Source organism: Myxine glutinosa, chromosome 8 (assembly GCF_964187855.1).
Source record: "Myxine glutinosa chromosome 8, kmMyxGlut1.1, whole genome shotgun sequence".
Taxonomy (NCBI): Eukaryota; Metazoa; Chordata; class Myxini; order Myxiniformes; family Myxinidae; genus Myxine; species Myxine glutinosa.
In genome coordinates this window covers 113,912,855-113,937,700 of record NC_136268.1, presented here as the reverse complement: position 1 = coordinate 113,937,700, position 24,846 = coordinate 113,912,855, and the positions used below count along the sequence as shown (strand labels likewise).

The 24,846-nt window shown below is 52.7% G+C and overlaps 2 protein-coding genes across 2 annotated transcripts in view; both read left to right on the top strand.

The window, feature by feature from the left end:
- LOC137433177 (uncharacterized) overlaps window positions 1–24,846 on the top strand; it is a 138,065-nt gene that overhangs the window by 30,046 nt on the left and 83,173 nt on the right. Inside the window, exons 10-12 of the mRNA XM_078783988.1 lie at window positions 227–382; window positions 1,787–2,453; window positions 8,802–9,075. Coding sequence (XP_078640114.1) covers window positions 227–382; window positions 1,787–2,453; window positions 8,802–9,075 — 1,097 coding nt within the window. The remainder of the gene's footprint in view (window positions 1–226; window positions 383–1,786; window positions 2,454–8,801; window positions 9,076–24,846) is intronic.
- On the top strand, window positions 5,722–9,627 carry LOC144893322 (uncharacterized). Its single transcript, XM_078783700.1, has 3 exons — window positions 5,722–5,954; window positions 6,171–6,360; window positions 6,904–9,627. Exons 1-3 carry the CDS (start codon window positions 5,802–5,804, stop codon window positions 8,466–8,468), a joined length of 1,908 nt encoding a protein of 635 aa, XP_078639826.1. The 5' UTR covers window positions 5,722–5,801; the 3' UTR covers window positions 8,469–9,627.

Here is a 24,846-nt window from a genome sequence, read left to right as displayed (position 1 = left end):
CTCACTAGTGCATGTCTTAGAGATAAAGACTTTGTTGTGCAGCCGAGGTATTTACAGAAATTTGAAATGGATACTCTTATCACCACATTGTCCCATCCATCTTCAAAATTTTTTATGACTCTTTTTAATACTTCACTGTCAGTCGGCCATGTTTGTTTGAAAGCCGTTAATTGTTCTAATGGATAATTGATTGTCATTGTTGTTCTCTTAATATACCTCCTTGTAGAAATAACATCCCAAAAGAAGGCCATAAATGCAGATAAAGAGTGTTTGTCAAGAATGAAGAAGTTTGTGGAACATCTGTCTCCATATTTATCACAGCAACCAAGCCTTACCTTCTCAACGAACCATGAAAATGGCAGACAAGGGCAACCATTCAATGGTCAGTTTTTTAAATGACTTTTGAAATATTATTGAAAAGTAGAAATTAACTGTTTCAATCAACAAAACAAGTTACAAATTAAAACAAGAAAACAATCGGAGATTGCAGACCCTCACCACGACGTGCTTGTGTGGTGTATTTTGTATGATGTTTATTAGCCGCAGTGTTTGCGTGGTTATTGACGAAGTAGATGTATGTTCAAAACAATGTGGCTGCCGAACCACGTGCCCGGTGACGTCATCAATTTAAGTCTCCAATACAATTTTTGTGTAGAAGAACCACGAGGCCATTTTCCCCCACAGAGCGGGTGTTGGCCTTTTTCGGGCACCGTGGTCCCCTTTTTGAAGCAATGTTTTACGGCCGGATGCTCTTCCTGCCGCCAACCCTGTTAGTCGCCTCGTGCCAGACACAGGGAATTACCAGTGAACTGGTACTTAATTTTCCGACCTCGGAAGGATGACAGGCTGAGTCAACCCCCCTGGCGTTAATTCAGTAATCGACCAGGATTTGAACCAAAGGATCCTAGGATCCCAAGCTGGCACCCTAACCGCTAAGCCAACACCAGGCTAATTTTTGTATAGATCACACAATAAATTTTAAACTGATTGGATCCAGCGCATTCTATTTGTCTAATTATGACGTCATAATGAAGGCATTGATGATGATGATGATGATGATGATGATGATGATGCTCCCCATGGGAAGTACTTGAAAATGAGCCATATTTCATTTTTTTTCCATGGAGCGGTTTCAGAGATATAGAGGTGAAAAGTTTTTCGTTTTTTTCACGATGGCGACTGTTTACGTGACCGAGGAAATCATAACTATCAAAAAATATATATACAGGAGGCACTCCTATGGTGAAAAAATTGTCATTCAGACCAACGGTTTCAGAGAAAAGCATACTCACGTTCTGTGTGGACAAACAGACAGACAAACAAACAGACAGACAAACAAACAAACAAACAACGGACCCAAATGCAATACACTCCTCTGGTGAGGGTAATAAAATAAAGACAATTCCAGTCAGAATACTTGTCAATCCAGGCAATCCGTTCTATGCACGTACATTTAAAAAATAAAGGTCAACAAGATGGATGAAGAAATGAGGAGGTGGTTAAATGATCCAAGTTTGTGATTGCTAATCTAATCTGGATGATATTCCCAATTAAAATTGATGAAACAGCCCAGTGTGTATGTAGCGCTGAAGAGCAATTGTTCACACTTGTACATTGGGTAAGGCCTACATGCATCACAGAAGGTTCCTTTTGCCCTGTTAGTGGAAACATGAGAATAGATAGAGAAGAAACATTTTCTGTCGAAAGTAACTATTTAGCTATTGGTCAACAGAAGATGTGTTGATAGAATGGTGACTTGATTGTTTGTTCATTTCCGCTTTCACAGATTGGACATCTGCTGATGCGCAGTCTGGCATGATGAGGCATTTGGACATCGAAAATCAGGAGGCTACGATGCTTCTTCCAGGTCATTGGCTTGATGACACTCATATTCAGAAGGCGCACAAGCTGATCAGAAGAGCAAACCCTCATATAAAGGGTCTGAATCCCCCTAGCTTATTCGTTTGCGGGCAGATGGAAACTGTTGTTGGAAATTTTATCCAGATCTTGCACACCAATGGAAACCACTGGGTTACCGTCACAAACATTGGATGTAATAAGGGCGAAGTTAATATATATGATAGCCTGCATCGACACGTAGGCAAAGATGTTAGAGACTGTATTACTCGCATGCTGCACACTGCCTCGAAAGATCTGACCATTGTAATGCCACAAATGGGCAAACAGGGAAACTCAGGTGACTGTGGGGTCATGGCCATTGCTGCAGCGTTTGAATTGGCCGGTCAGAGACGGAAGTTCAATTTTGACACAAAGGAATGTCGCAGACACGTCATTTTGTGTTTTGAGGAAAATACCTTGAAACCTTTTCCTTTGTCAAACAATTGCCAGATGCTCATTGAAACAATAGATCCACCATTGTCTCAATCTTGCGACTGTGCAAGGGGCATGGAGAAGAGAGCCGGCAGGCCACGCCCCCAGAGTCACGTGGCCGGGTGACGTCAGTCAGAGCACGGTGCTGGAGAAGAAGGGAGCTTGCCAGGACGCTGGCCATTGCCTGTGTGGTGGAGTTTTGGCGCTCCTTGAGGAGAGTTTTTACAGCGGCAATTGTGAGGAGGATTCACTTACTGTGGACTCACAAGTGGGTTGGAGGCTGCATGTGCTTCCCAGACAGTGGAGGAAAAAGGAGGCCGTCTTTGTGACTCACCTCACGCTTGTAGCGCCTTCGACACATGACACTTTCGGCACCGTCGCCATCTTGTTCGTTTCCCGCGTGGGTGGCTCTGAGCTTCATCTCCACCACCAATCTCCCAAAAGGACTCATTGGGGCCACAGCTAAGTGCCGGCTGGCCAAGGGAGATTTTATTTCATTATTTTTCTTCGTTGTTTGTGTCAATGTGTGGAGGTACCTCGAAGTAGCATTTTTTTACCTCGGTTTAATTTCCGATATTTTCATTCCTCGCCTTATCTTTATTAAATCATTATTGTCGCATTTGATTTGTTGTGTTTTGGTTTTGTGGGTTTCCGATTGAACGCCTTGTGTTTGTGTAGTCAAATGCCTTGTATCTCTCCATCTCACATGTGCAGTAACCTCCATAATCGGTAGGTCGCTTCGGGAGTAAGGCTGGTTTGGCTCATCTGTCCAGGCTGGTCTTCACTAGCTATGGACGCGACAGTATTAAATAAGGTGGTATAATGCACGTTGGGGGGTTGCGGTTAGGTTGCCGGCTTAGGATCCTAGGATCCTGGGATCGAATCCTGGTCGATCGCTGAATTAACGCCAGGGGGGTTGACTCAGCCTGTCATCCTTCCGAGGTCGGCTAATTGAGTACCAGTTCACTGGTAATTCCCTGTTTGTCGTTAAAGGCGGCAAAAAGGGTTGGCGTCAGGAAGGGCATCCGGCCGTAAAACATTGCTTCAAAAAGGGGACCGAAAAACAACAACAACCACAGTTCCCGAAAAAGGCCAACCCCCGCTCTGCGGGGAAAAATGGCCTCTAAAGGTGGTTATTGTTTATATTTATTAATGCACGCTGTCTCCTGGCTGTACATTTATTGCAATAAAATTGGCTGGCAGGATGGCCTAGAGATACGCACACTTGCCTCCAAGCTGTCTAGCCTAGGTTTGAATCCCGACCTAGCTATAAACTGTCAGTTCAGTGTTTCACAGGCAGGGTGATTCATCAATCTGTGTGCCGTCCCTTAGATGGACGTTAAACTGGGGGTCCCATCTGCTAACATGGGTTGGTGGATGTTAAAGATCCCATAGTATCCTTTGCAATGAGTAGGCGAGTATCGCCGGCACCATGGCCAAATTCAAAATTTCTGCCCTAACTCGGTGAATGTCAGACCTGGCCAGCTGGTTCGTGAAAAGAATCTGTTAGCTTATACACCGATCTGCAAAGGAGACAGCGATCTGTTAGCTTATACACCGCCCAAATAGCTATGTGGAATTCTCTCATGTAGAGATTAAACTCACGTCGTTTGAACTTTGGCCGAGGTCATTATTTACTTTTAATGATGTTTATATACGAATCAAAAAGAAGATAATTGGTTTTGGGTCATTCTTTCCGCATATCTCCTGGGATTGTGAGTTGGAGAGACGACCGTGATTGTGGGGAAGGGGTTGGCACTCTCTCAAGCAGGGATTCCACCCATGTCCTTACAAAAGGTCTTTGTCCGAGGTCACCGAGTCTGATCAGTGCAGCCGATCGCTGCAGCTGTGCAGCGTTCGGTGCAGCCGTGTGTGCGGCACCCGGGAAAATAACGTTATGCGGGAGTCCAAACCTGAAAATGCTGGAGGCCAAAGCTGAAATTGGAAAAACAATATACCCTATTTTATTCCAGGAGATCCCAGGATTACCCACCCAAAATATCGTTGTGATCGGTTCAGCCGTTTTTGCGGTACCTTCGAACGGACAGACAGACAGACGGACGGACGGACAGACAGATGGACGGACATTTGGTGAATTATAGTAAGATACATGCAGCTTTTTTATTTTAACTTTACAACTTTTACCCCAAAATGCACCTAGAAGCTTATACATGGCCTTTTTTCATAAATCCGTCTCGTCTATTATGGTTGGCGACATATTGAAAGAGACATTCAAACTTCCTACACCCCTCCCCCCTCATCCCTGCCCTTCCCCTCCCAATCTACACCTCCTCCCTTACCCTCCCCTTCTTTCTCTCCTCCTAAGCCCCCTCCCCCACTTTCCACCCTCCCCCCGCAACCCCACACCCTTTCAGAGGTAACATTTTTAGCACTTTTAAGTGTTTTTAGTGAAGTAAGTGCATTTAAAGCATTTTTATAAGATGAACAGCATGATTGAGAAACGATTAAATTTAAAGATTAACAAGTCAGGAGACGACGATGGTTCACGAGGGAGCGGTATACAATGACAAAGGTCAAAACCGACATTGAAAATATATAAATAGGAATATGTTATCTGTTATGAGACTAGTTAGCTACACAATACCGAAAATTCGGTTCGATTCCGCCAACTTTGAAAATTTGACCTTAGTGACCTTGAAATGTCAAAACGAAGGTTACTGACCTTGAAATGAGATAGAAAATAATGTATAATCAGTTATGAGGTTAGTTAGCTACACAATACTGAAAATTCGGTTCGATTCGACAACTTTGAAACTTCGACTTTTGTGACCTTCAAAGGTCAACGGTCGAAGATTCTGAAATTTGTTGGAAAACTTGTATTTCATGATGTATGTGAAAATATAAGATCATGTACGACATTTCACCCTATCAGGAAGCGAACAATGTAATAAAACCATCAAAAATCGACTTTTCTAAATTTTGTGATCTTGTGACCTTGACCTTGGGGCGAAAATGAAAAATCGAGCTCCGTGAGGCTAGACACATGACATTGGCCTAACCAAATACCGAAACCAGTCAGATTCCACCAACCCCCCCCCCCCCAGATCCGCCTCCCCTCCCCCGGATCCGCCTCCCCCCCTTCGGATCCGCCCCTCCCCCCGGATCCGCCTCCTCCCCCTGGATCCGCCTCCTCCCCCTGGATCCGCCTCCACCCCCCGTATCCGCCTCCACCCCCCGTATCCGCCTCCCCCCCCCGGATCCGCCTCCCCCCTCGGATCTGCCTCCCTCCCCCGGATCCGCCTCCCGCCCCCCGGATCCGCCTCCCGCCCCCCGGATCCGCCGAGAGTCCCTTTATACAGAGAGTTACGACATGACGATCCGGAAAAATACGGTCACGTGACTCAGGGAGCCATTTTGGGGCCAAATTCGCGTTCGCTTAACTTCTCGCGTTCGCGTGTTATGCAAGTACAATCGATTCGACTACCTACGGAAGCCTTAGTTCACTGAAAATGCCGGGTTGTTGTGCATTTGGATGCACAAATAGACATGACAAGGGTTTCAAGATGTACAGATTCCCTTCAGATCCCAATAGACGTAAAATATGGGAGAATAAAGTCAGCCGTGTGGGCTGGAAGCCGGCTTCGTCTTCAAAGCTTTGCGAGGTAGGTCAAGTTACTGTTCAGTCCCATGCATTGTATTCCTTTAACACAGGGAGCACCCGGTTCCCGTAGAGAACAGGTTAACAAATTGAATTATTAACCTGTAATGGGATGCAGCCGAGACAATCTTGAATACATATTTCTTTCTATTTCTTCTTCTTTCTTGATCAACAGGCACATTTTGGTCCTCATCAGTTTGAATGTGGATGTGCTGATCAGAAAATGAAGCTGAAGAATTCTGCAGTGCCTACCATTTTTTGCCATCGAAGGACCACAAAGTCACGAAAGTCTCCAAAAAGGCATGACCAGCCTACAAAAGAAATGTGTCCACCCAAGCAACATGAGACATCTCTCCTTGTAGACCATAGCTATGCTGCTGACCCACAACTTCAGAGATTGTCAAGTTCTTGTAAGTATCTTGTTTTACAATTTTGTTTAATGTTTAAGACTTTTTTGTAATGCATGTATGAATTTAAATTTAAACAATTTGCCCCTGTCATGATAATAAAAGAGAGTTAAGGAAAATCTCTTCTTACTTTCATTTTAAATCTATTTTTTGTTGTTGAAATATTCAAATTATGTAAAAGGGCAACAAGAATTTCCTTTGTTTTCTTTTATTTATGATTTCATTACTTCAACATACATGTATTTCTTTATTTTGTTTTAAACCCTTTGTTTTGGAAAAAAAAAAGGTTAAAACAGACAAACCCTGTTTGTATAGGAAAGACTGGGGAGAAGTGGGACATATTTGTGATGTCATGAATTTTGCCCTGTAACTCGAAGAATATTTAGGATGGCCAGCTCATGTTTATATGTCAAAGACTATGAGTACTAGGGTATATGGTGTAATACTTTTTATTATCTCTAATTTCGTCTTTTAATGTAATCATGTAATCATCATAGCCTATTATCCTTCCTGATTGTTCTCCCCACCCCCTTTCTTTTATTGCAGGTGAAGACACTGCTTCTGAAGCTGAAGACACCACAGCGCCGTGTGGAAGTTGCAGAACACCAAAACGCCAGCCAAAGATGCGGGATCGAATCAAGGGACTGAAAGCTGAGCTCCGTCAAACTAGAAAGAAGTACAAAGCAATTGTTAAAGCAAAAGTAAAACAGGAAGCAAAAATCTCCAGAATCTTTGGGAAGGACCAGCTTCAAAGCTTGTCAGGAGGTGGAATGAGAGGATGTAAATGGACTTCAAGTACTGTGAAAAAAGCTCTTCAGTTGAGATTTGGATGTGGTGCTTCAGGCTACAAGCTTCTCTTTGAGCAGAACTTCCCTCTCCCAACAGAGAGGACACTACAAAGAAGGATGGAGAATGTGCCCTTTGAGCCAGGTGTCTTGGCACAGGTATTTGACTTTCTTCAAATTAAAGGGAAAGGTATGCAAGAAGAGGAGCGTACATGTTGCCTTACTCTTGACGAAATGTCGCTGACGTCAAAAGTAGAATTCGATCTAGGCAGTGGTGATTTGCTAGGGAATATAACTCTTCCTGAACACTCTGGTAATGCAGATCACGCACTTGTTTTCATGTTGGGTGGCATCACAAGTCGCTGGAAGCAGACAGTTGCCTACCACTTTACTGGCAGCTCCACAGATGGCACTGTTTTTCATGACATTGTCTTGGACATCATTCAACGGGCCTACAACATTGGTTTACATGTAGCAGCTGTTACCAGCGACATGGGTAGTGCAAATCGTGCTATGTGGAGGAGCTTTGGAGTTGTTTGCAGTAAGCACTGCAAGACTGTCAGTAGAATTCCTCATCCTCAAGCAAGTGATAAGTGGCTCTACTTTTTAGCTGATGTTCCTCATGTTTTCAAGAACATTAAAGCTTCGCTCGTGAACGGCCAAACCTTCACCTTGCCAGACAGTCTTGTCAGGGAGCATGGGCTGAAATCGCATGATGTAAACATTGAGCCTCTGAAAGACCTTGTTGACTATCAAGATGACCTGGACTTGAAGCTTGCGCCAAAGCTTACAAAGGCAGCTCTGACCCCTACTCATTTTGACAAAATGAAAGTTGGGAATGCAATACGCGTACTGAGCCATGACGTTAGTAGTGCACTGAGATATCTGGTGGAAAGAGAAAAGCGTGACGAGAGCTACCTAACCACTGCATGGTTCATCGAGCTCATAGGCAAATGGTTGGAGCTGGTGACTAGTCGTCATCCAGTACTAGCACTGAGCAGGCTCAACGAAGAGAAGTACAAGGAGGCCGTCACCTGTCTTCGTACTGTGATCTGCCAATTCAAATTGTGTCAACATTGGACATGGAGACTGGAAACCAATCCAGACAGGGGTTGTCCTGTCTACAACATCTGTGCTCGAAATAGCAGAGGAGTTACTGGATGCTGGGTACAAATTCCTGCTGACACCCAGGCTGACGCAGGATTGCCTGGAAAATCTGTTCTCCGTCGTGCACTTGAGGAAACCAGTAACATCTCCAATGGAGTTCAAGTATGCACTCAAACTGATCAGCACTGCACAGTTCCTCAGTCTCAAGCGAACAGGTAGTTACCAACAGGATGATGGAGAATTTCTCGCTGACTTCCTCGACCAAGATGTGTGGGTCCCTTCTGAACCGAACATTGAAAGCATCCACTTCTCAGTCGACCAAGAAGGGGTATCTGAACTTGGCCAAGCTGAGCGTGATAGCCTGTACAATTTGGCAGGATAATGTGTAAGGAGTGTAAAGGTAAACGAAAAAACGTGTGACTCATGCATCCAGGCAGTGATGACAAACTCACATGACAAAGCACACCAGGCCTCAAAGCTTACCCAACTAAAAGAATACAAAGAAGGAAGCCTTATTAAGGTATCTGATTCTGTGTTCGACATGGTCTACAGAGTTGAACTTGTGTTTCGTAAGGTAGAGAATGACCTCATGGACAAGAACAATGTCAAGAAAATGTTGATGGAAAAGACACAGGAATTGAGTTCTGACATTTCTCTACCAGTATGTCACAATCTCAAGGAAAAACTGATTAATAAGTTTATCAATGCACGACTGCATTTTTATTGCAAGAAGAAAACAAGTGAATTGAAAAAGGAAACCGAAAGAAAGAAGAAAGGAGGAGAGCTTGGGAGCAAGAGTATGGCGATGAGGAAACTGGCCAAGAAAGTAAAGTGAATTATTTAACTTTCACCTTATAGAGACTACAAGTAATTCCCGCAACAAGTAGTCAATAGCTGTCATTGTATCATAGTGAAAACCGTTAATTTTTTTTGTTTGAAAACTTTGGATACTTTGCTTGACAGTACATTGGACTGTATTTTCTATATTTCTATTTAGAAAAAGAACGTTCAGTTCACAATATGCCAACAGTTTGATAATAGCTAGTATTAGGAATCATTTCTAGAGAATGGTTATGAATGGTTAAGTTGTAAATTCAACAGGGCTGGACAAAAAAAAAGAAGTCTCTGTTTGGCATTATTGTGTATTCGTGCATGCATCTTAAGAAATAGCTTGCCCATGTAGCATATCCACTTACCCTGTATTTGGTCTCGCCATTTTTTTTTTTCAGGGGAACACAAAAGTTCTCAAAAAATTCCACATAATGCAATGAAAGTTTTAATGATTTTAAAGATAAAAAGCAGGAAGTTGCTATTCATATTGGGGTCTCAACCCTCACAAGACCTCTAATTTGTATCGTTCTTCAAAATGGTAGAGATAAATGCTAAAAAAAAAATTCATCACATGTTGCAATTTTGACAGCTGGACTACGTTTCATTTATTCTGATTGTACCTGGATCTGTTGCTGAATGTGGTTAACTGATGAAAAGAAAGCTGAAAAGGTTAATTTACAGTATGTGTGCATTGACCGAGAGCCTGTGTGTGTGTGTGTGTGTGTGTGTGTGTGTGTGTGTGTGTGTGTGTGTGTGTGTGTGTGTTTTATCCCGTGTGTGTGGATGTGTGTTTTAATGTGTTGATGTTTGTGTGTATGTATGAGTTTATTGGCTCTGAAAACGCATAAAATTTGTTACAGTTTGATAATGTTTACATTAAATTCATTTCTTTCAGACAAAACACACGTGTGTTTTAATCCCCCCCCCCCCCCCACTGCCCCCCGCTTTTCCTATCCCCTTAATCGAAGAGGTTAAAGATTATTTTAGGTTACAAGACTACTTTGTCACATAGTATGTTCAAATTCTCTCCAGGCGTCGTGAGTAACCCAAATTATTATTGCCAACATCGCGATAATGAGGATTCAGAAATCACCCATTTTCTCACTTCTCATCAACCGCTCATTTTTTCAGACAAACTAATATCCCATTATAGGCAATCTGGAACATAATGGAGCTAATACTCATAGACCTACATCTCGATACAATTAAAAAAAAAAAAAAAACATTCACCGTACTCCCTAACCCGCCCCGTGTTTGTGCAGTGGTGCATTGCATTATACACGCATAGCTCATAGTGCACTGTGCATGTGCCGGTTCAGTGGTTCCACACAATTGGCCCCAAAATGGCGGCGTATTCTCAGTTGTCGTAACTCTCTGTATAAAGGGACTCTAGATCCGCCTCCCCCACCCCCCGGATCCACCACCCCCCCCCCGGATCCAGCCCCCGGATACGCCCCCCCCCCCGGATCCAAAACCCTCCCCCCCCAGATCCGCCACCCTCCCCCCCCCGGATCCGCCACCCTCCCCCCCCGGATCCGCCACCCTCCCCCCCCCAGATCCGCCACCCTCCTCCCCCAGATCCGCCACCCTCCCCCCCCGGATCCGCCACCCTCCCCCCCCCGGATCCGCCATCCTCCCCCCCGGATCCGCCACCCTCCCCCCCCCGGATCCGCCACCCTCCCCCCCCGGATCCGCCACCCTCCCCCCCCCCGGATCCGCCACCCTCCCCCCCCGGATCCGCCACCCTCCCCCACCCTCATCCGCCACCCTCCCCCCACCCTCAATCCGCCACCCTCCCCCCCCGGATCCGCCACCCTCCCCCCCCTGGATCCGCCACCCTCCCCCCCCGGATCCACCACCCTCCCCCCCCGGATCCGCCACCCTCCACCCCCAGATCCGCCACCCTCCCCCCCCGGATCCGCCACCCTCCCCCCCCCCGGATCCGCCACCCTCCCCCCCCGGATCCGCCACCCTCCCCCCACGGATCCGCCACCCTCCCCCCCCGGATCCGCCACCCTCCCCCCGGATCCGCCCACCCTCCCCCCCCCGGATCCGCCACCCTCCCCCCCCGGATCCGCCACCCTCCCCCCCCCGGATCCGCCACCCTCCCCCCCCCGGATCCGCCACCCTCTCCCACCCTCATCCGCCACCCTCCCCCACCCTCATCCGCCACCCTCGCCCCCACCCTCATCCGCCACCCCTCCCCCCCCCCGGATCCGCCACCCTCCCCCCCCTGGATCCGCCACCCTCCCCCCCCGGATCCACCACCCTCCCCCCCCCGGATCCGCCACCCTCCACCCCCAGATCCGCCACCCTCCCCCCCCCCCGGATCCGCCACCCTCCCCCCCCCCGGATCCGCCACCCTCCCCCCCCCCGGATCCGCCACCCTCCCCCCCCGGATCCGCCACCCTCCCCCCCCCCCGGATCCGCCACCCTCCCCCCCCGGATCCGCCACCTCCCCCCCCCGGATCCGCCACCCTCCCCCCCCGGATCCGCCACCCCCCCCCCGGATCCGCCATCCTCCCCCCCCCCCCCGGATCCGCCATCCTCCCCCCCCCCCGGATCCGCCATCCTCCCCCCCCCCCGGATCCGCCACCCTCCCCCCCCTGGATCCGCCACACTCCCCCCCCCCCGGATCCGCCACCCTCCCCCCCCCCGGATCCGCCACCCTCCCCCCCCCGGATCCGCCACCCTCCCCCCCCGGATCCGCCACCCCCCCACCCCCGGATCCGCCACCCTCCCCCCCACCCCCGGATCCGCCACCCTTAGAGTCCCTTTATACAGAGAGTTACGACAACTGAGAATACGCCGCCATTTTGGGGCCAATTGTGTGGAACCACTGAACCGGCACATGCACAGTGCACTATGAGCTGTGCGTGTATAATGCAATGCACCGCTGCACAAACACGGGGCGGGTTAGGGAGTACGGTGAATGTTTTTTTTTTTTTTTATTGTATCGAGATGTAGGTCTATGAGTATTAGCTCCATTATGTTCCAGATTGCCTATAATGGGATATTAGTTTGTCTGAAAAAATGAGCGGTTGATGAGAAGTGAGAAAATGGGTGATTTCTGAATCCTCATTATCGCGATGTTGGCAATAATAATTTGGGTTACTCACGACGCCTGGAGAGAATTTGAACATACTATGTGACAAAGTAGTCTTGTAACCTAAAATAATCTTTAACCTCTTCGATTAAGGGGATAGGAAAAGCGGGGGGCAGTGGGGGGGGGGGGGGGGTGGGGGGGATTAAAACACACGTGTGTTTTGTCTGAAAGAAATGAATTTAATGTAAACATTATCAAACTGTAACAAATTTTATGCGTTTTCAGAGCCAATAAACTCATACATACACACAAACATCAACACATTAAAACACACACATACACACACACACACACACACACACACACACACACACACACACACACACACACACACACACACACACACACACACACACACACACACACACACACACACAGGCTCTCGGTCAATGCACACATCCTGTAAATTAACCTTTTCAGCTTTCTTTTCATCAGTTAACCACATTCAGCAACAGATCCAGGTACAATCAGAATAAATGAAACGTAGTACAGCTGTCAAAATTGCAATATGTGATGAATTTTTTTTTTAGCATTTATCTCTCCCATTTTGAAGAACGATACAAATTAGAGGTCTCGTAAGGTTTGAGACCCCAATATGATTAGAGGTCTCGTAAGGTTTGAGACCCCAATATGAATAGCAACTTCCTGCTTTTTATCTTTACTATCATTAAAACTTTCATTGCATAATGTGGAATTTTTTGAGAACTTTTGTGTTCCCCTGAAAAAAACAAATGGCGAGACCAAATACAGGGTAAGTGGATATGCTACATGGGCAAGCTATTTCTTAAGATGCATGTGTAGCGGCTACCGCTGGGTTTACACAATCGCCTTGTACCTACCAAGGACGCGGAGCGATCACCATGCCGGGCTCGTCCAGGACGCCCGGGCAGGCCCGCTCTCAACTTGCCAGGCCTCGTCCGGGATGCCCGCGCATGCCCGGGCATGCCCGCCCTCGACTTGCCAGGCCACGTCCAGGACGCCCGGCCACGCCCCCTCTCGCCTTTCCCGGGCAAACGCTCCGGGATAATGTGTATATATATTGCTGCCTGATAAACGGGCTTTTCAGAGTACCCGAGTTGGTTTTGTTTCAATAAAGAAACTCGGACGAATTCCAGCTTTTTGTCGCGTCCATTTTTCCGATTACGTGGGAGCACAGCTCCTACATTGGTGACCTACCGACATGGACACGGCAGTTGCCCTCAAACTGCCTACCTTCTGGGAGGCTCATGCGGCGGTTTGGTTCGCCCAGGCGGACTCCCTGTTCGCCCTGCGAGGCATCACGGCCGACGACACCCGCTTCCACCATGTGGTAGCAGCGCTCGGCTCAGCCACCGCGGCCCGCGCCCTGAGCCTCCTCGAGAGCCCGCCAGCCGCTGACAAATACGGTGCGATTAAAAAGCTCCTCCTCGACGCTTTCGACCTCTCATCGGTGGAACGCGCACGGCGCCTGCTCGACCTGCCCGAGCTCGGCGACACGCGCCCGTCCGAGCGAATGGACTACATGCTTTCGCTGCTTGGCGAGCACTCTCCGGCATTCCTGTTCCGGGAGCTGTTCCTCCGTCAGCTGCCTAGCCCGGTACGCCTCGCCCTGGTGAGCACGACGATCATGGATCCTCGCGCCCTCGCCAGGGAAGCCGACAAGATTTCCGCCGCAGGCCAACGCATTGCAGCAGCGACCTGGGGCCCACCGCCGTCCGACGCAACGCCCATGGTGCCCGAGCACCCGGCACGGTCGACGACCGAACTGCCGACGCAATTGGCAGCTGCTACGCCGAGGCGACCACCTCCAGCACGACGACCGGGGCCGCCACCTGACCAAGCGTGGTGTTACTATCATGCCAGGTTCGGACAGAAGGCCCGGACATGCCGACCCCCGTGCACCTTCGGCAGGCCGGGAAACGGCCGGGCCGGCGTTCATTACCAGCCATGAGCGCCGGCCACACGGGCAACTTACTTTTCATCACGGACAAAGCGTCCGGACGGCGCTTCCTGTGCGACACCGGCGCCCAACTGAGCGTCATACCCGCCTCCGATCAGGACAGGCAGTCCGCGGTTTGCGGCCCCTCCTTGGTTGCGGCCAATGGATCGGCCATCCGCACCTTCGGCCCGTGCAACGTCACCCTCTGCTTCGGCGGCCAACGCTTTAATTGGACTTTTGTAACCGCAAGCGTGCCCATGGCTCTGCTAGGTGCCGACTTCCTCTGCGCACACGGACTGCTGGTGGACGTCCAATGGCGTCGCCTCATCAACGCCGAGACCTTCAGCTCCCTGGTATGCACATTGAGCAGCTACGCTCCGACCAAGCTGGCATGCGCCCTCCCGGCGGCGAACGAGTTTGCTCGCCTGCTCACGGAGTTCCCGGCCCTCACGCGGCCGACGTTTTCGGCCGCCGCAGTACGACATGGGATCGAGCACCACATACCAACCACGGGCCCGCCGGTCAACGCCAGAGCCCGCCGCCTCGATCCAGCCAAGCTCGCCGTGGCCAAAGCCGAGTTCGATGCTTTGGAACACCTCAGCATCGTGCGGCGCTCCAATAGCGCGTGGGCTTCACCACTACACATCGTCCCAAAACCAGGGGCCGGCTGGCGCCCATGTGGCGACTACCGCCGCCTTAACAACGCTACCACCCCCAACAGGTATCCGATCCCGCACATCCAAGACTTCTCCGCCCGTCTGGAAGGACGGGTCATTTTTTCAAAAATCGATCTCATACGGGGATATCACCAGGTACCTGTCAGGGCGGCCGACGTCCCTAAAACGGCCGTCATCACGCCGTTCGGCTTGTTCGAATTCCTGCGGATGCCGTTTGGCCTCAAGAACGCGGCTCAGGCGTTCCAGTGCTTGATGGACGGCGTGCTGCGTGACCTGCCGTTCCTCTTCGTTTACCTGGACGACATCCTCGTCGCCAGCACGTCCCGGGCCGAGCACCTCCTCCACCTCCGAACACTGTTCGGGCGCCTCAGCGAGCACGGCCTCATCGTCAACACGGCCAAATGCCACTTCGGCACGACGGCCGTTGATTTTTTGGGCCACCACATCACCAAGAACGGGGCCGTGCCGCTGCCAACCAAGGTCGAGGCCATCACCACGTTTCCGCGTCCCCGCTCCATAAAGGCCCTGCAGGAATTCCTGGGAATGGTGAATTTCTATCACCGCTTCGTGCCCCGCGCTGCTCAACTCATGCGGCCCCTCTACGAAGCCCTCCGGGGCAAGCCGGCCAAGCACGACATCGTCTGGTCCGCAGCAATGGACGCGGCCTTCAAAAGCTCAAAGCGGGCCCTCGCCGACGCAACACTGCTCGCTCACCCGGTGCTCAACGCTCCCATCGCCCTCACCACGGATGCCTCCGACTACGCGGTGGGTGCCGTACATGAGCAATGGGTGAACGGGGTTTGGCAGCCACTCGCTTTTTTCAGCCGGCAGCTCCGGCCGAACGAGCTCAAATATAGCACGTTTGACCGTGAGCTCCTCGGTCTACACCTGGCCATTCACCATTTCCGCCACCTCCTGGAGGGCCGACCCTTCACGGCGTTCGTCGACCACAAGCCGTTGGTTTACGCAATGGCCAAGGTCACGGAGCCGTGGTCGGCCCACCAACAGCGCCACCTCTCTGCCGTGTCGGAGTTTACCATGGACATCCGGCACGTCGCCGGCAAAGACAACGCCGTGGCCGACTGTCTTTCTCGGGCCAGCGCGAACGCGGTCCACCTCGGCGTGGACTTCGCGCTTATGGCGGCGGACCAAACCACCGACACCACGGTGCAAGCCCTCCGGGCGGCGGACACGGGCCTCCGCCTGGCCGACATCCCCTTCGCGGACATTGTCCTGCTCTGCGACGTCTCCCAAGGCCAGCCTCGCCCCATCGTGCCCGTTACCTAGCAACGCCGCATCTTCGCCTCCCTCCACGGCCTTTCCCACCCGGGCCAGAAAGCTTCCCAGAAGCTGGTGTCGGCGCGATTCGTCTGGCACGGCCTTCGACGGGACGGCCGCGATTGGACCAGCACCTGCACAGCCTGCCAACAGGCCAAGGTCCAGCGACACACCCAGGCCCCGCTGGCACCTTTCACCGTGCCCGAACGACGTTTCGACCACGTCAACGTGGACCTGGTGGGCCCCCTCCCCCCATCACAGGGGTTCACACACCTGCTCACAATGGTGGACAAGACCACCAGGTGGCCGGAGGCCGTTCCCCTCATCTCCACCACCACCGCCGACATGGCGCAGGCTTTCATCGCCACCTGGGTCACCCGTTTCGGCGCACCGGCGGACATCCTGTCGGACCGTGGACCGCAGTTCACCTCCGAGCTGTGGGGCGCAGTCGCCCGCAACCTGGGGGTCAAGCTCCACCATATTACGGCCTACCACCCCCAAGCCAACGGGTTGTGCGAGCGATTCCACCGCTCCATGAAGGCCGTGCTCATGGCCGGCCTTCAGGACGGCGGTTGGGCCGACCGGCTGCCGTGGGTCCTTTTGGGCCTCCGCACGGCCCCCAAGGAGGACCTCTGGGCATCCACCGCCGAGCTTGTCTACGGCCAGGCGCTACGCGTCCCGGGCGAATTCGTGCCCGACGCTACCAGTCCCTGGTCTGCAGCTCACCAGCGCTCGGACCTCCAGGAGGCCACCCGACGGTTTGCCCCCGTACCAACGTCCCACCACGGTAACCCCCAGTCCTACGTCCCCCCAGCGCTTCGCACAGCGGAGTACGTTTTTGTGCGTCATGACGCACATCGGGGGCTACTCAGGCCGCCGTACGATGGGCCCTTCCGGGTCCTGCGACGGGACGACAAGTCGTTCGTCATCGACATCGGCGGCAGGTCGGAACGGATTGCGGTGGACCGCCTCAAGCCAGCGCACGTGGACATCGACCAACCGCCACGGTTGGTCCTTCCGCCGCGGCGAGGCCGCCCCCCGTCCACGGTGCCCCCCACTCGACCGCCCACCACCACACCGCACCCCCCCCCGACCCGCTAGGGGTCGCTTCGGCCGGGTCATCAGGACCCCCCTTAAATTGACCCTGCCGGTGCAAGTCGATTCTGGGGGGACGTGTGTAGCGGATACCGCTGGGTTTACACAATCGCCTTGCACCTACCAAGGACGCGGAGCGATCACCATGCCGGGCTCGTCCAGGACGCCCGGGCAGGCCCGGGCACACCCGGCCATGCCCGCTCTCGACTTGCCAGGCCGCGTCCGGGACGCCCGGCCACGCCCCCTCTCGCCTTTCCCGGGCAAACGCTCCGGGATAATGTGTATATATATTGCTGCCCGATAAACGGGCTTTTCAGAGTACCCGAGTTGGTTTTGTTTCAATAAAGAAACTCGGATGAATTCCATCTTTTTGTCGCGTTCATTCTTCCGATTACGTGGGAGCACAGCTCCTACACATGCATGAATACACAATAATGCCAAACAGAGACTTATTTTTTTTTGTCCAGCCCTGTTGAATTTACAACATAACCATTCATAACCATTCTCTAGAAATGATTCCTAATACTAGCTATTATCAAACTGTTGGCATATTGTGAACTGAACTTTCTTTTTCTGAATAGAAATATAGAAAATACAGTACAATGTACTGTCAAGCAAAGTATCCAATGTTTTCAAACAAAAAAATTAACGGTTTTCACTATGATACAATGACAGCTATTGACTACTTGTTGCGGGAATTACTTGTAGTCTCTATAAGGTGAAAGTTCAATAATTCACTTTACTTTCTTGGCCAGTTTCCTCATTGCCATACTCTTGCTCCCAAGCTCTCCTCCTTTCTTCTTTCTTTCGGTTTCCTTTTTCAATTCACTTGTTTTCTTCTTGCAATAAAAATTCAGTCGTGCATTGATAAACTTATTAATCAGTTTTTCCTTGAGATTGTGACATACTGGTAGAGAAATGTCAGAACTCAATTCCTGTGTCTTTTCCATCAACATTTTCTTGACATTGTTCTTGTCCATGAGGTCATTCTCTACCTTACGAAGCATAAGTTCAACTCTGTAGACCATGTCGAACACAGAATCAGATACCTTCATAAGGCTTCCTTCTTTGTATTCTTTTAGTTGCGTAAGCTTTGAGGCCTGGTGTGCTTTGTCATGTGAGTTTGTCATCACTGCCTGGATGCATGAGTCACACGTTTTTTCGTTTACCTTTACACTCCTTACACAGTATCCTGCCAAATTGTACAGGCTATCACGCTCAGCTTGGCCAAGTTCAGATACCCCTTCTTGGTCGACTGAGAAGTGGATGCTTTCAATGTTCGGTTCAGAAGGGACCCGCACATCTTGGTCGAGGAAGTCAGCGAGAAATTCTCCATCATCCTGTTGGTAACTACCTGTTCGCTTGAGACTGAGGAACTGTGCAGTGCTGATCAGTTTGAGTGCATACTTGAACTCCATTGGAGATGGTACTGGTTTCCTCAAGCGCACGACGGAGAACAGATTTTCCAGGCAATCCTACGTCAGCCTGGGTGTCAGCAGGAATTTGTACCCAGCATCCAGTCAGGCTTCCGCTATTTCGAGCACAGATGTTGTAGACAGGACAACCCCTGTCTGGATTGGTTTCCATTCTCCCTGTCCAATTTTGACACAATTTGAATCGGTAGATCACAGTATGAAGACAGGTGACGGCCTCCTTGTACTTCTCTTCGTTGAACCTGCTCAGTGCTAGTACTGGATGACGACTAGTCACCAGCTCCAACCATTTGCCTATGAGCTCGATGAACCATGCAGTGGTTAGGTAGCTCTCATCACGCTTCTCTCTTTCCACCAGATATCTCAGTGCACTACTAACGTCATGGCTCAGTACGCGTATTGCATTCCCAACTTTCATTTTGTCAAAATGAGTAGGGGTCAGAGCTGCCTTTGTAAGCTTTGGCGCAAGCTTCAAGTCCAGGTCATCTTGATAGTCAACAAGGTCTTTCAGAGGCTCAATGTTTACATCATGCGATTTCAGCCCATGCTCCCTGACAAGACTGTCTGGCAACGTGAAGGTTTGGCCATTCACGAGCGAAGCTTTCATGTTCTTGAAAACATGAGGAACATCGGCTAAAAAGTAGAGCCACTTATCACTTGCTTGAGGATGAGGAATTCTACTGACAGTCTTGCAGTGCTTACTGCAAACAACTCCAAAGCTCCTCCACATAGCACGATTTGCAATACCCATGTCGCTAGTAACAGCTGCTACATGTAAACCAATGTTGTACGCCCGTTGAATGATGTCCAAGACGATGTCATGAAAAACAGTGCCATCTGTGGAGCTGCCAGTAAAGTGGTAGGCAACTGTCTGCTTCCAGCGACTTGTGATGCCACCCTACATGAAAACAAGTGCGTGATCTGCGTTACCATGGTGTTCAGGAAGTTATATTCCCGAGCAAATCACCACTGCCTAGATCGAATTCTACTTTTGACGTCAGCGACATTTCGTCAAGAGTAAGGCAACATGTACGCTCCTCTTCTTGCATACCTTTCCCTTTAATTTGAAGAAAGTCAAATACCTGTGCCAAGACACCTGGCTCAAAGGGCACATTCTCCCCTTCTTCAGGGGAGAAGCCCTGTAACCCCCGCTCGAGCGGGGAAAATGGCCTTTAAACGATCATTCATTCATTCATTCTCCCTGGTCTTTCCTATACAAACAGGGTTTGTGCGTTTTAACCTTTTTTTTTCCAAAACAAAGGGTTTAAAACAAAATAAAGAAATACATGTATGTTGAAGTAATGAAATCATAAATAAAAGAAAACAAAGGAAATTCTTGTTGCCCTTTTACATAATTTGAATATTTCAACAACAAAAAATAGATTTAAAATGAAAGTAAGGAGAGATTTTCCTTAGCTCTCTTTTATTATCATGACAGGGGCAAACTGTTTAAATTTAAATTCACACATGCATTACAAAAAAGTCTTAAACATTAAACAAAATTGTAAAACAAGATACTTACAAGAACTTGACAGTCTCTGAAGTTGTGGGTCAGCAGCATAGCTATGGTCTACAAGGAGAGATGTCTCATGTTGCTTGGGTGGACACATTTCTTTTGTAGGCTGGTCACGCTTTTTTGGAGACTTTCGTGACTTTGTGGTCATTCGATGGCAAAAAATGGTAGGCACTGCAGAATTCTTCAGCTTCATTTTCTGATCAGCACATCCACATTCAAACTGATGAGGACCAAAATGTGCCTGTTGATCAAGAAAGAAGAAGAAATAGAAAGAAATATGTATTCAAGATTGTCTCGGCTGCATCCCATTACAGGTTAATAATTCAATTTGTTAACCTTGTAGCGGCTGCCGCTGAGTTTTCACAATCGCCTTGCACCTATCAAGGACGCGGAGCGATCACCATGCCGGGCTCGTCCAGGACGCCCAGGCCCGCGCTCAACTTGCCAGGCCTCAGTCGGGACGCCCGGGCATGCCCGGGCAGGCTCGCCCTCAACTTGCCAGGCCGCAGCCAGGACGCTGGGCCACGCCCCCTGGCGCCGGGCCTGGGCAAACCCCCTGGCGGAATAGATATATATTGCTGACTGATAAACGGTTTTTCAGAGTGCCTGAGTGTTTGATTTCATTAAAGCAACTCAGATGAATTCTAGCTTTTTGTCGGGTCCATTCTTCCGATCGACGTGGGAGCCCCGGCTCCTTCATTGGTGACCTATCGACATGGACACGGCAGTCGCCCTTAAACTGCCTACCTTCTGGGAGGCTCACGCGGCGGTTTGGTTCGCACAGGCGGAGTCCCTGTTCGCCCTGCGAGGCATCACGGCCGACGACACCCGCTTCCACCATGTGGTAGCTGCGCTCGGGTCGGTTACCGCGGCCCGCGCCCTGAGCCTCCTCGAAAGCCCGCCAGCCGCTGACAAATACGGCGCGATTAAGAAGCTGCTCCTCGATGCTTTCGCCCTCCCATCGGCGGAACGCGCACGGCGCCTGCTCGATCTGCCTGAGCTCGGCGACACGCGCCCTTCCGAGCGCATGGACTACATGCTTTCACTGCTCGGCGAGCACTCTCCGGCATTCCTGTTCCGGGAGCTGTTCTTCCGTCAGCTGCCTAACCCGGTACGCCTCGCCCTGGCAAGCACGACGATCACAGATCCCCGGGCCCTTGCCAGAGAAGCCGACAAGATCTCCGCCGCAGGACAGCGCATCGTAGCGGCGACATGGGACCCACCGCCGTCCGACGCAACACCCAGGGCGCCCGAGCACCCGGCACGGTCGACGGCCGAACTGCCGACGCCATTGGCGGCCGCTCTACCGAGCCGACCACCTCCGGCACGACGACCGAGGCCTCCACCTGACCAAGCGTGGTGTTACTATCATGCCAGGTTCGGACAGAAGGCCCGGACATGCCGACCCCCGTGCACCTTCGGCAGGCCGGGAAACGGCCGGGCCGGCGTTCATTACCAGCCATGAGCGCCGGCCACACGGGCAACTTACTGTTCATCACGGATAAAGCGTCCGGACACCGGTTCCTGTGCGACACCGGCGCCCAACTGAGCGTCATACCCGCCTCTGACCAGGACAGGCAATCCGCGGTTTGCGGCCCCTCCTTAGTTGCGGCCAACGGATCGACTATCCGCACCTTCGGCCCGCGCAACGTCACCCTCTGCTTCGGCGGCCAACGCTTTGCTTGGACGTTTGTAACCGCCAACGTGCCCGTGGCTCTGCTAGGCGCCGACTTCCTCTGCGCACACGGACTGCTGGTGGACGTCCAACGGCGTCGTTTAATCAACGCTGAAACCTTCAGCTCCCTGGTATGCACATTGAGCAGCTCCGCGCCGACCGAGCTGGCATGCGCCGTCCCGGCGGCGAACGAGTTTGCTCGCCTGCTCACGGAGTTCCCGGCCCTCACGCGGCCGACGTTTTCGGCCGTCGCAGTACGGCATGGGATCGAGCACCACATACCAACCACGGGCCCGCCGGTCTACGCCAGGGCCCGCCGCCTCGACCCAGCCAAGCTCGCCGTAGCGAAGGCCGAATTCGACGCGTTGGAGCACCTCGGCATCGTGCGGCGCTCCGATAGCGCGTGGGCCTCGCCACTGCACATCGTGCCAAAGCCGGGGGGTGGATGGCGCCCGTGTGGCGACTACCGCCGTCTCAATGACGCTACCACCCCCGACAGGTACCAGATCCCGCATATCCAAGACTTCTCCGCCCGTCTGGCGGGACGGGTCATTTTTTCGAAAATTGACCTCATACGGGGATATCACCAGGTACCTGTCAGGGCGGCCGACGTCCCTAAAATGGCAGTCATCACGCCGTTCGGCTTATTCGAATTCTTGCGGATGCCGTTTGGTCTCAAGAACGCGGCTCAGGCGTTCCAGCGCTTGATGGACGGCGTGCTGCGTGACCTGCCGTTCCTTTTCGTTTACCTGGACGACATCCTCGTCGCCAGCACGTCCCGGGCCGAGCACCTCCTCCACCTCCGGACACTGTTCGAGCGCCTCAGCGAGCACGGCCTCATCGTCAACCCGGCCAAATGCCACTTCGGCACGACGGCCGTTGATTTTTTGGGCCATCACATCACCAAGAACGGGGCCGTGCCGCTGCCAACCAAGGTCGAGGCCATCACCACGTTCCCGCGTCCCCGCACCATAAAGGCCCTGCAGGAATTCCTGGGAATGGTGAATTTTTATCACCGCTTCGTGCCCCGCGCTGCTCAGCTCATGCGGCCCCTCTACGAAGCCCTCCGGGGCATGCCGGCCAAGCACGACATCGCCTGGTCCGCAGCAATGGATGCGGCCTTCCAAGGCTCAAAGCGGGCCCTCGCCGACGCAACACTGCTCGCTCACCCGGTGCTCAACGCTCCCATCGCCCTCACCACGGATGCCTCCGACTACGCGGTGGGCGCCGTACATGAGCAATGGGTGAACGGGGTTTGGCAGCCACTCGCTTTTTTCAGCCGGCAGCTCCGGCCGAACGAGCTCAAATACAGCACGTTTGACCGGGAGCTCCTCGGTCTACACCTGGCCGTCCGCCATTTCCGCCACCTCCTGGAGGGCCGACCTTTCACGGCGTTCGTCGACCACAAGCCGTTGGTTTACGCCATGGCCAAGGTCACGGAGCCATGGTCGGCCCGCCAACAGCGCCACCTCTCCGCCGTGTCGGAGTTTACCACGGACATCCGGCACGTCGCCGGCAAAAACAACGCCGTGGCCGACTGTCTTTCCCGGGCCAGCGCGAACGCGGTCCACCTGGGCGTGGATTTTGCGCTTATGGCGGCGGACCAAACCACCGACACCACGGTGCAAGCCCTCCGGGCGGCGGACACGGGCCTCCGCCTGGCCGACATCCCCTGCGCGGACACTGTCCTGCTCTGCGACGTCTCCCAAGGCCAGCCTCGCCCCATCGTGCCCGTCGCCTGGCAACGCCGCATCTTCGCCTCCCTCCACGGCCTTTCCCACCCGGGCCGGAAAGCTTCCCAGAAGCTGGTGTCGGCGCGTTTCGTCTGGCACGGCCTTCGTCGGGACGTCCGCGATTGGACCAGCGCCTGCACGGCCTGCCAACGGGCCAAGGTCCACCGACACACCCAGGCCCCGCTGGCACCTTTCACCGTGCCCGAACGACGTTTCGACCACGTCAACGTGGATCTGGTAGGCCCCCTCCCCCCGTCACGGGGGTTCACACACCTGCTCACCATGGTGGACAGGACCACCAGGTGGCCGGAGGCCGTTCCCCTCGTCTCCACCACCACCGCCGACGTGGCGCAGGCTTTCATCGCCACCTGGGTCGCCCGCTTCGGCGCACCGGCGGACATCTCGTCAGACCGCGGTCCACAGTTCACCTCCGAGCTGTGGGGCGCGGTCGCCCGCAACCTGGGGATCAAGCTCCACCGTACTACGGCTACCACCCCCAAGCAAACGGGTTGTGCGAGCGATTCCACCGCTCCATGAAGGCCGCGCTCATGGCCGGCCTTCAAGACGTCGGGTGGGCCGACCGGCTGCCGTGGGTCCTTTTGGGCCTTCGCACGGCCCCCAAGGAGGACCTCCAGGCATCCACCGCCGAGCTTGTCTATGGCCAGGTGCTACGCGTCCCGGGCGAATTTGTGCCCGACGCTACCAGTCCCTGGTCCGCAGCTCACCAGCGCTCGGACCTCCAGGAGGCCGCCCGACGGTTTGCCCCGTGCCAACATCCCACCACGGTGACCCCCAGTCCTACGTCCCCCCAGCACTCCGCACAGCGGAGTATGTTTTTGTGCGTCACGACGCACATCGGTGGCCACTCCAGCCGCCGTACGATGGGCCCTTCCGGGTGCTGCGACGGGACGACAAGTCGTTCGTCATCGACATCGGCGGCAGGTCGGACCGGATTGCTGTGGACCGCCTCAAGCCGGCGCACGTGGACGTCGACCACCCACCACGGGTGGCCCTTCCGCCGCGGCGAGGCCGTCCCCCGTCCACGGTGCCCCCCACTCGACCGCCCACCACCTCACCGGACCCCCTCCCACGACCCGCCAGGGTCGCTTCGGCCGGGTCATCAGGACCCCCCCTCAAATTGACCCTGCCGGTGCAAGTCGATTCTGGGGGGACGTGTGTAGCGGCTGCCGCTGAGTTTTCACAATCGCCTTGCACCTATCAAGGACGCGGAGCGATCACCATGCAGGGCTCGTCCAGGACGCCCAGGCCCGCGCTCAACTTGCCAGGCCTCAGTCGGGACGCCCGGGCATGCCCGGGCATGCCCGGGCAGGCTCG

Excerpts from the sequence above, each read along its gene's own strand:
- LOC144893322 (XM_078783700.1), top strand. The coding sequence starts at position 5,802 with ATGCCGGGTTGTTGTGCATTTGGATGCACAAATAGACATGACAAGGGT. Across the intron at positions 5,955-6,170 it reads CGTCTTCAAAGCTTTGCGAG|AAAATGAAGCTGAAGAATTC; the intron begins GTAGGTCAAGTT and ends TGTGCTGATCAG. Across the intron at positions 6,361-6,903 it reads TCAGAGATTGTCAAGTTCTT|GTGAAGACACTGCTTCTGAA; the intron begins GTAAGTATCTTG and ends CTTTTATTGCAG.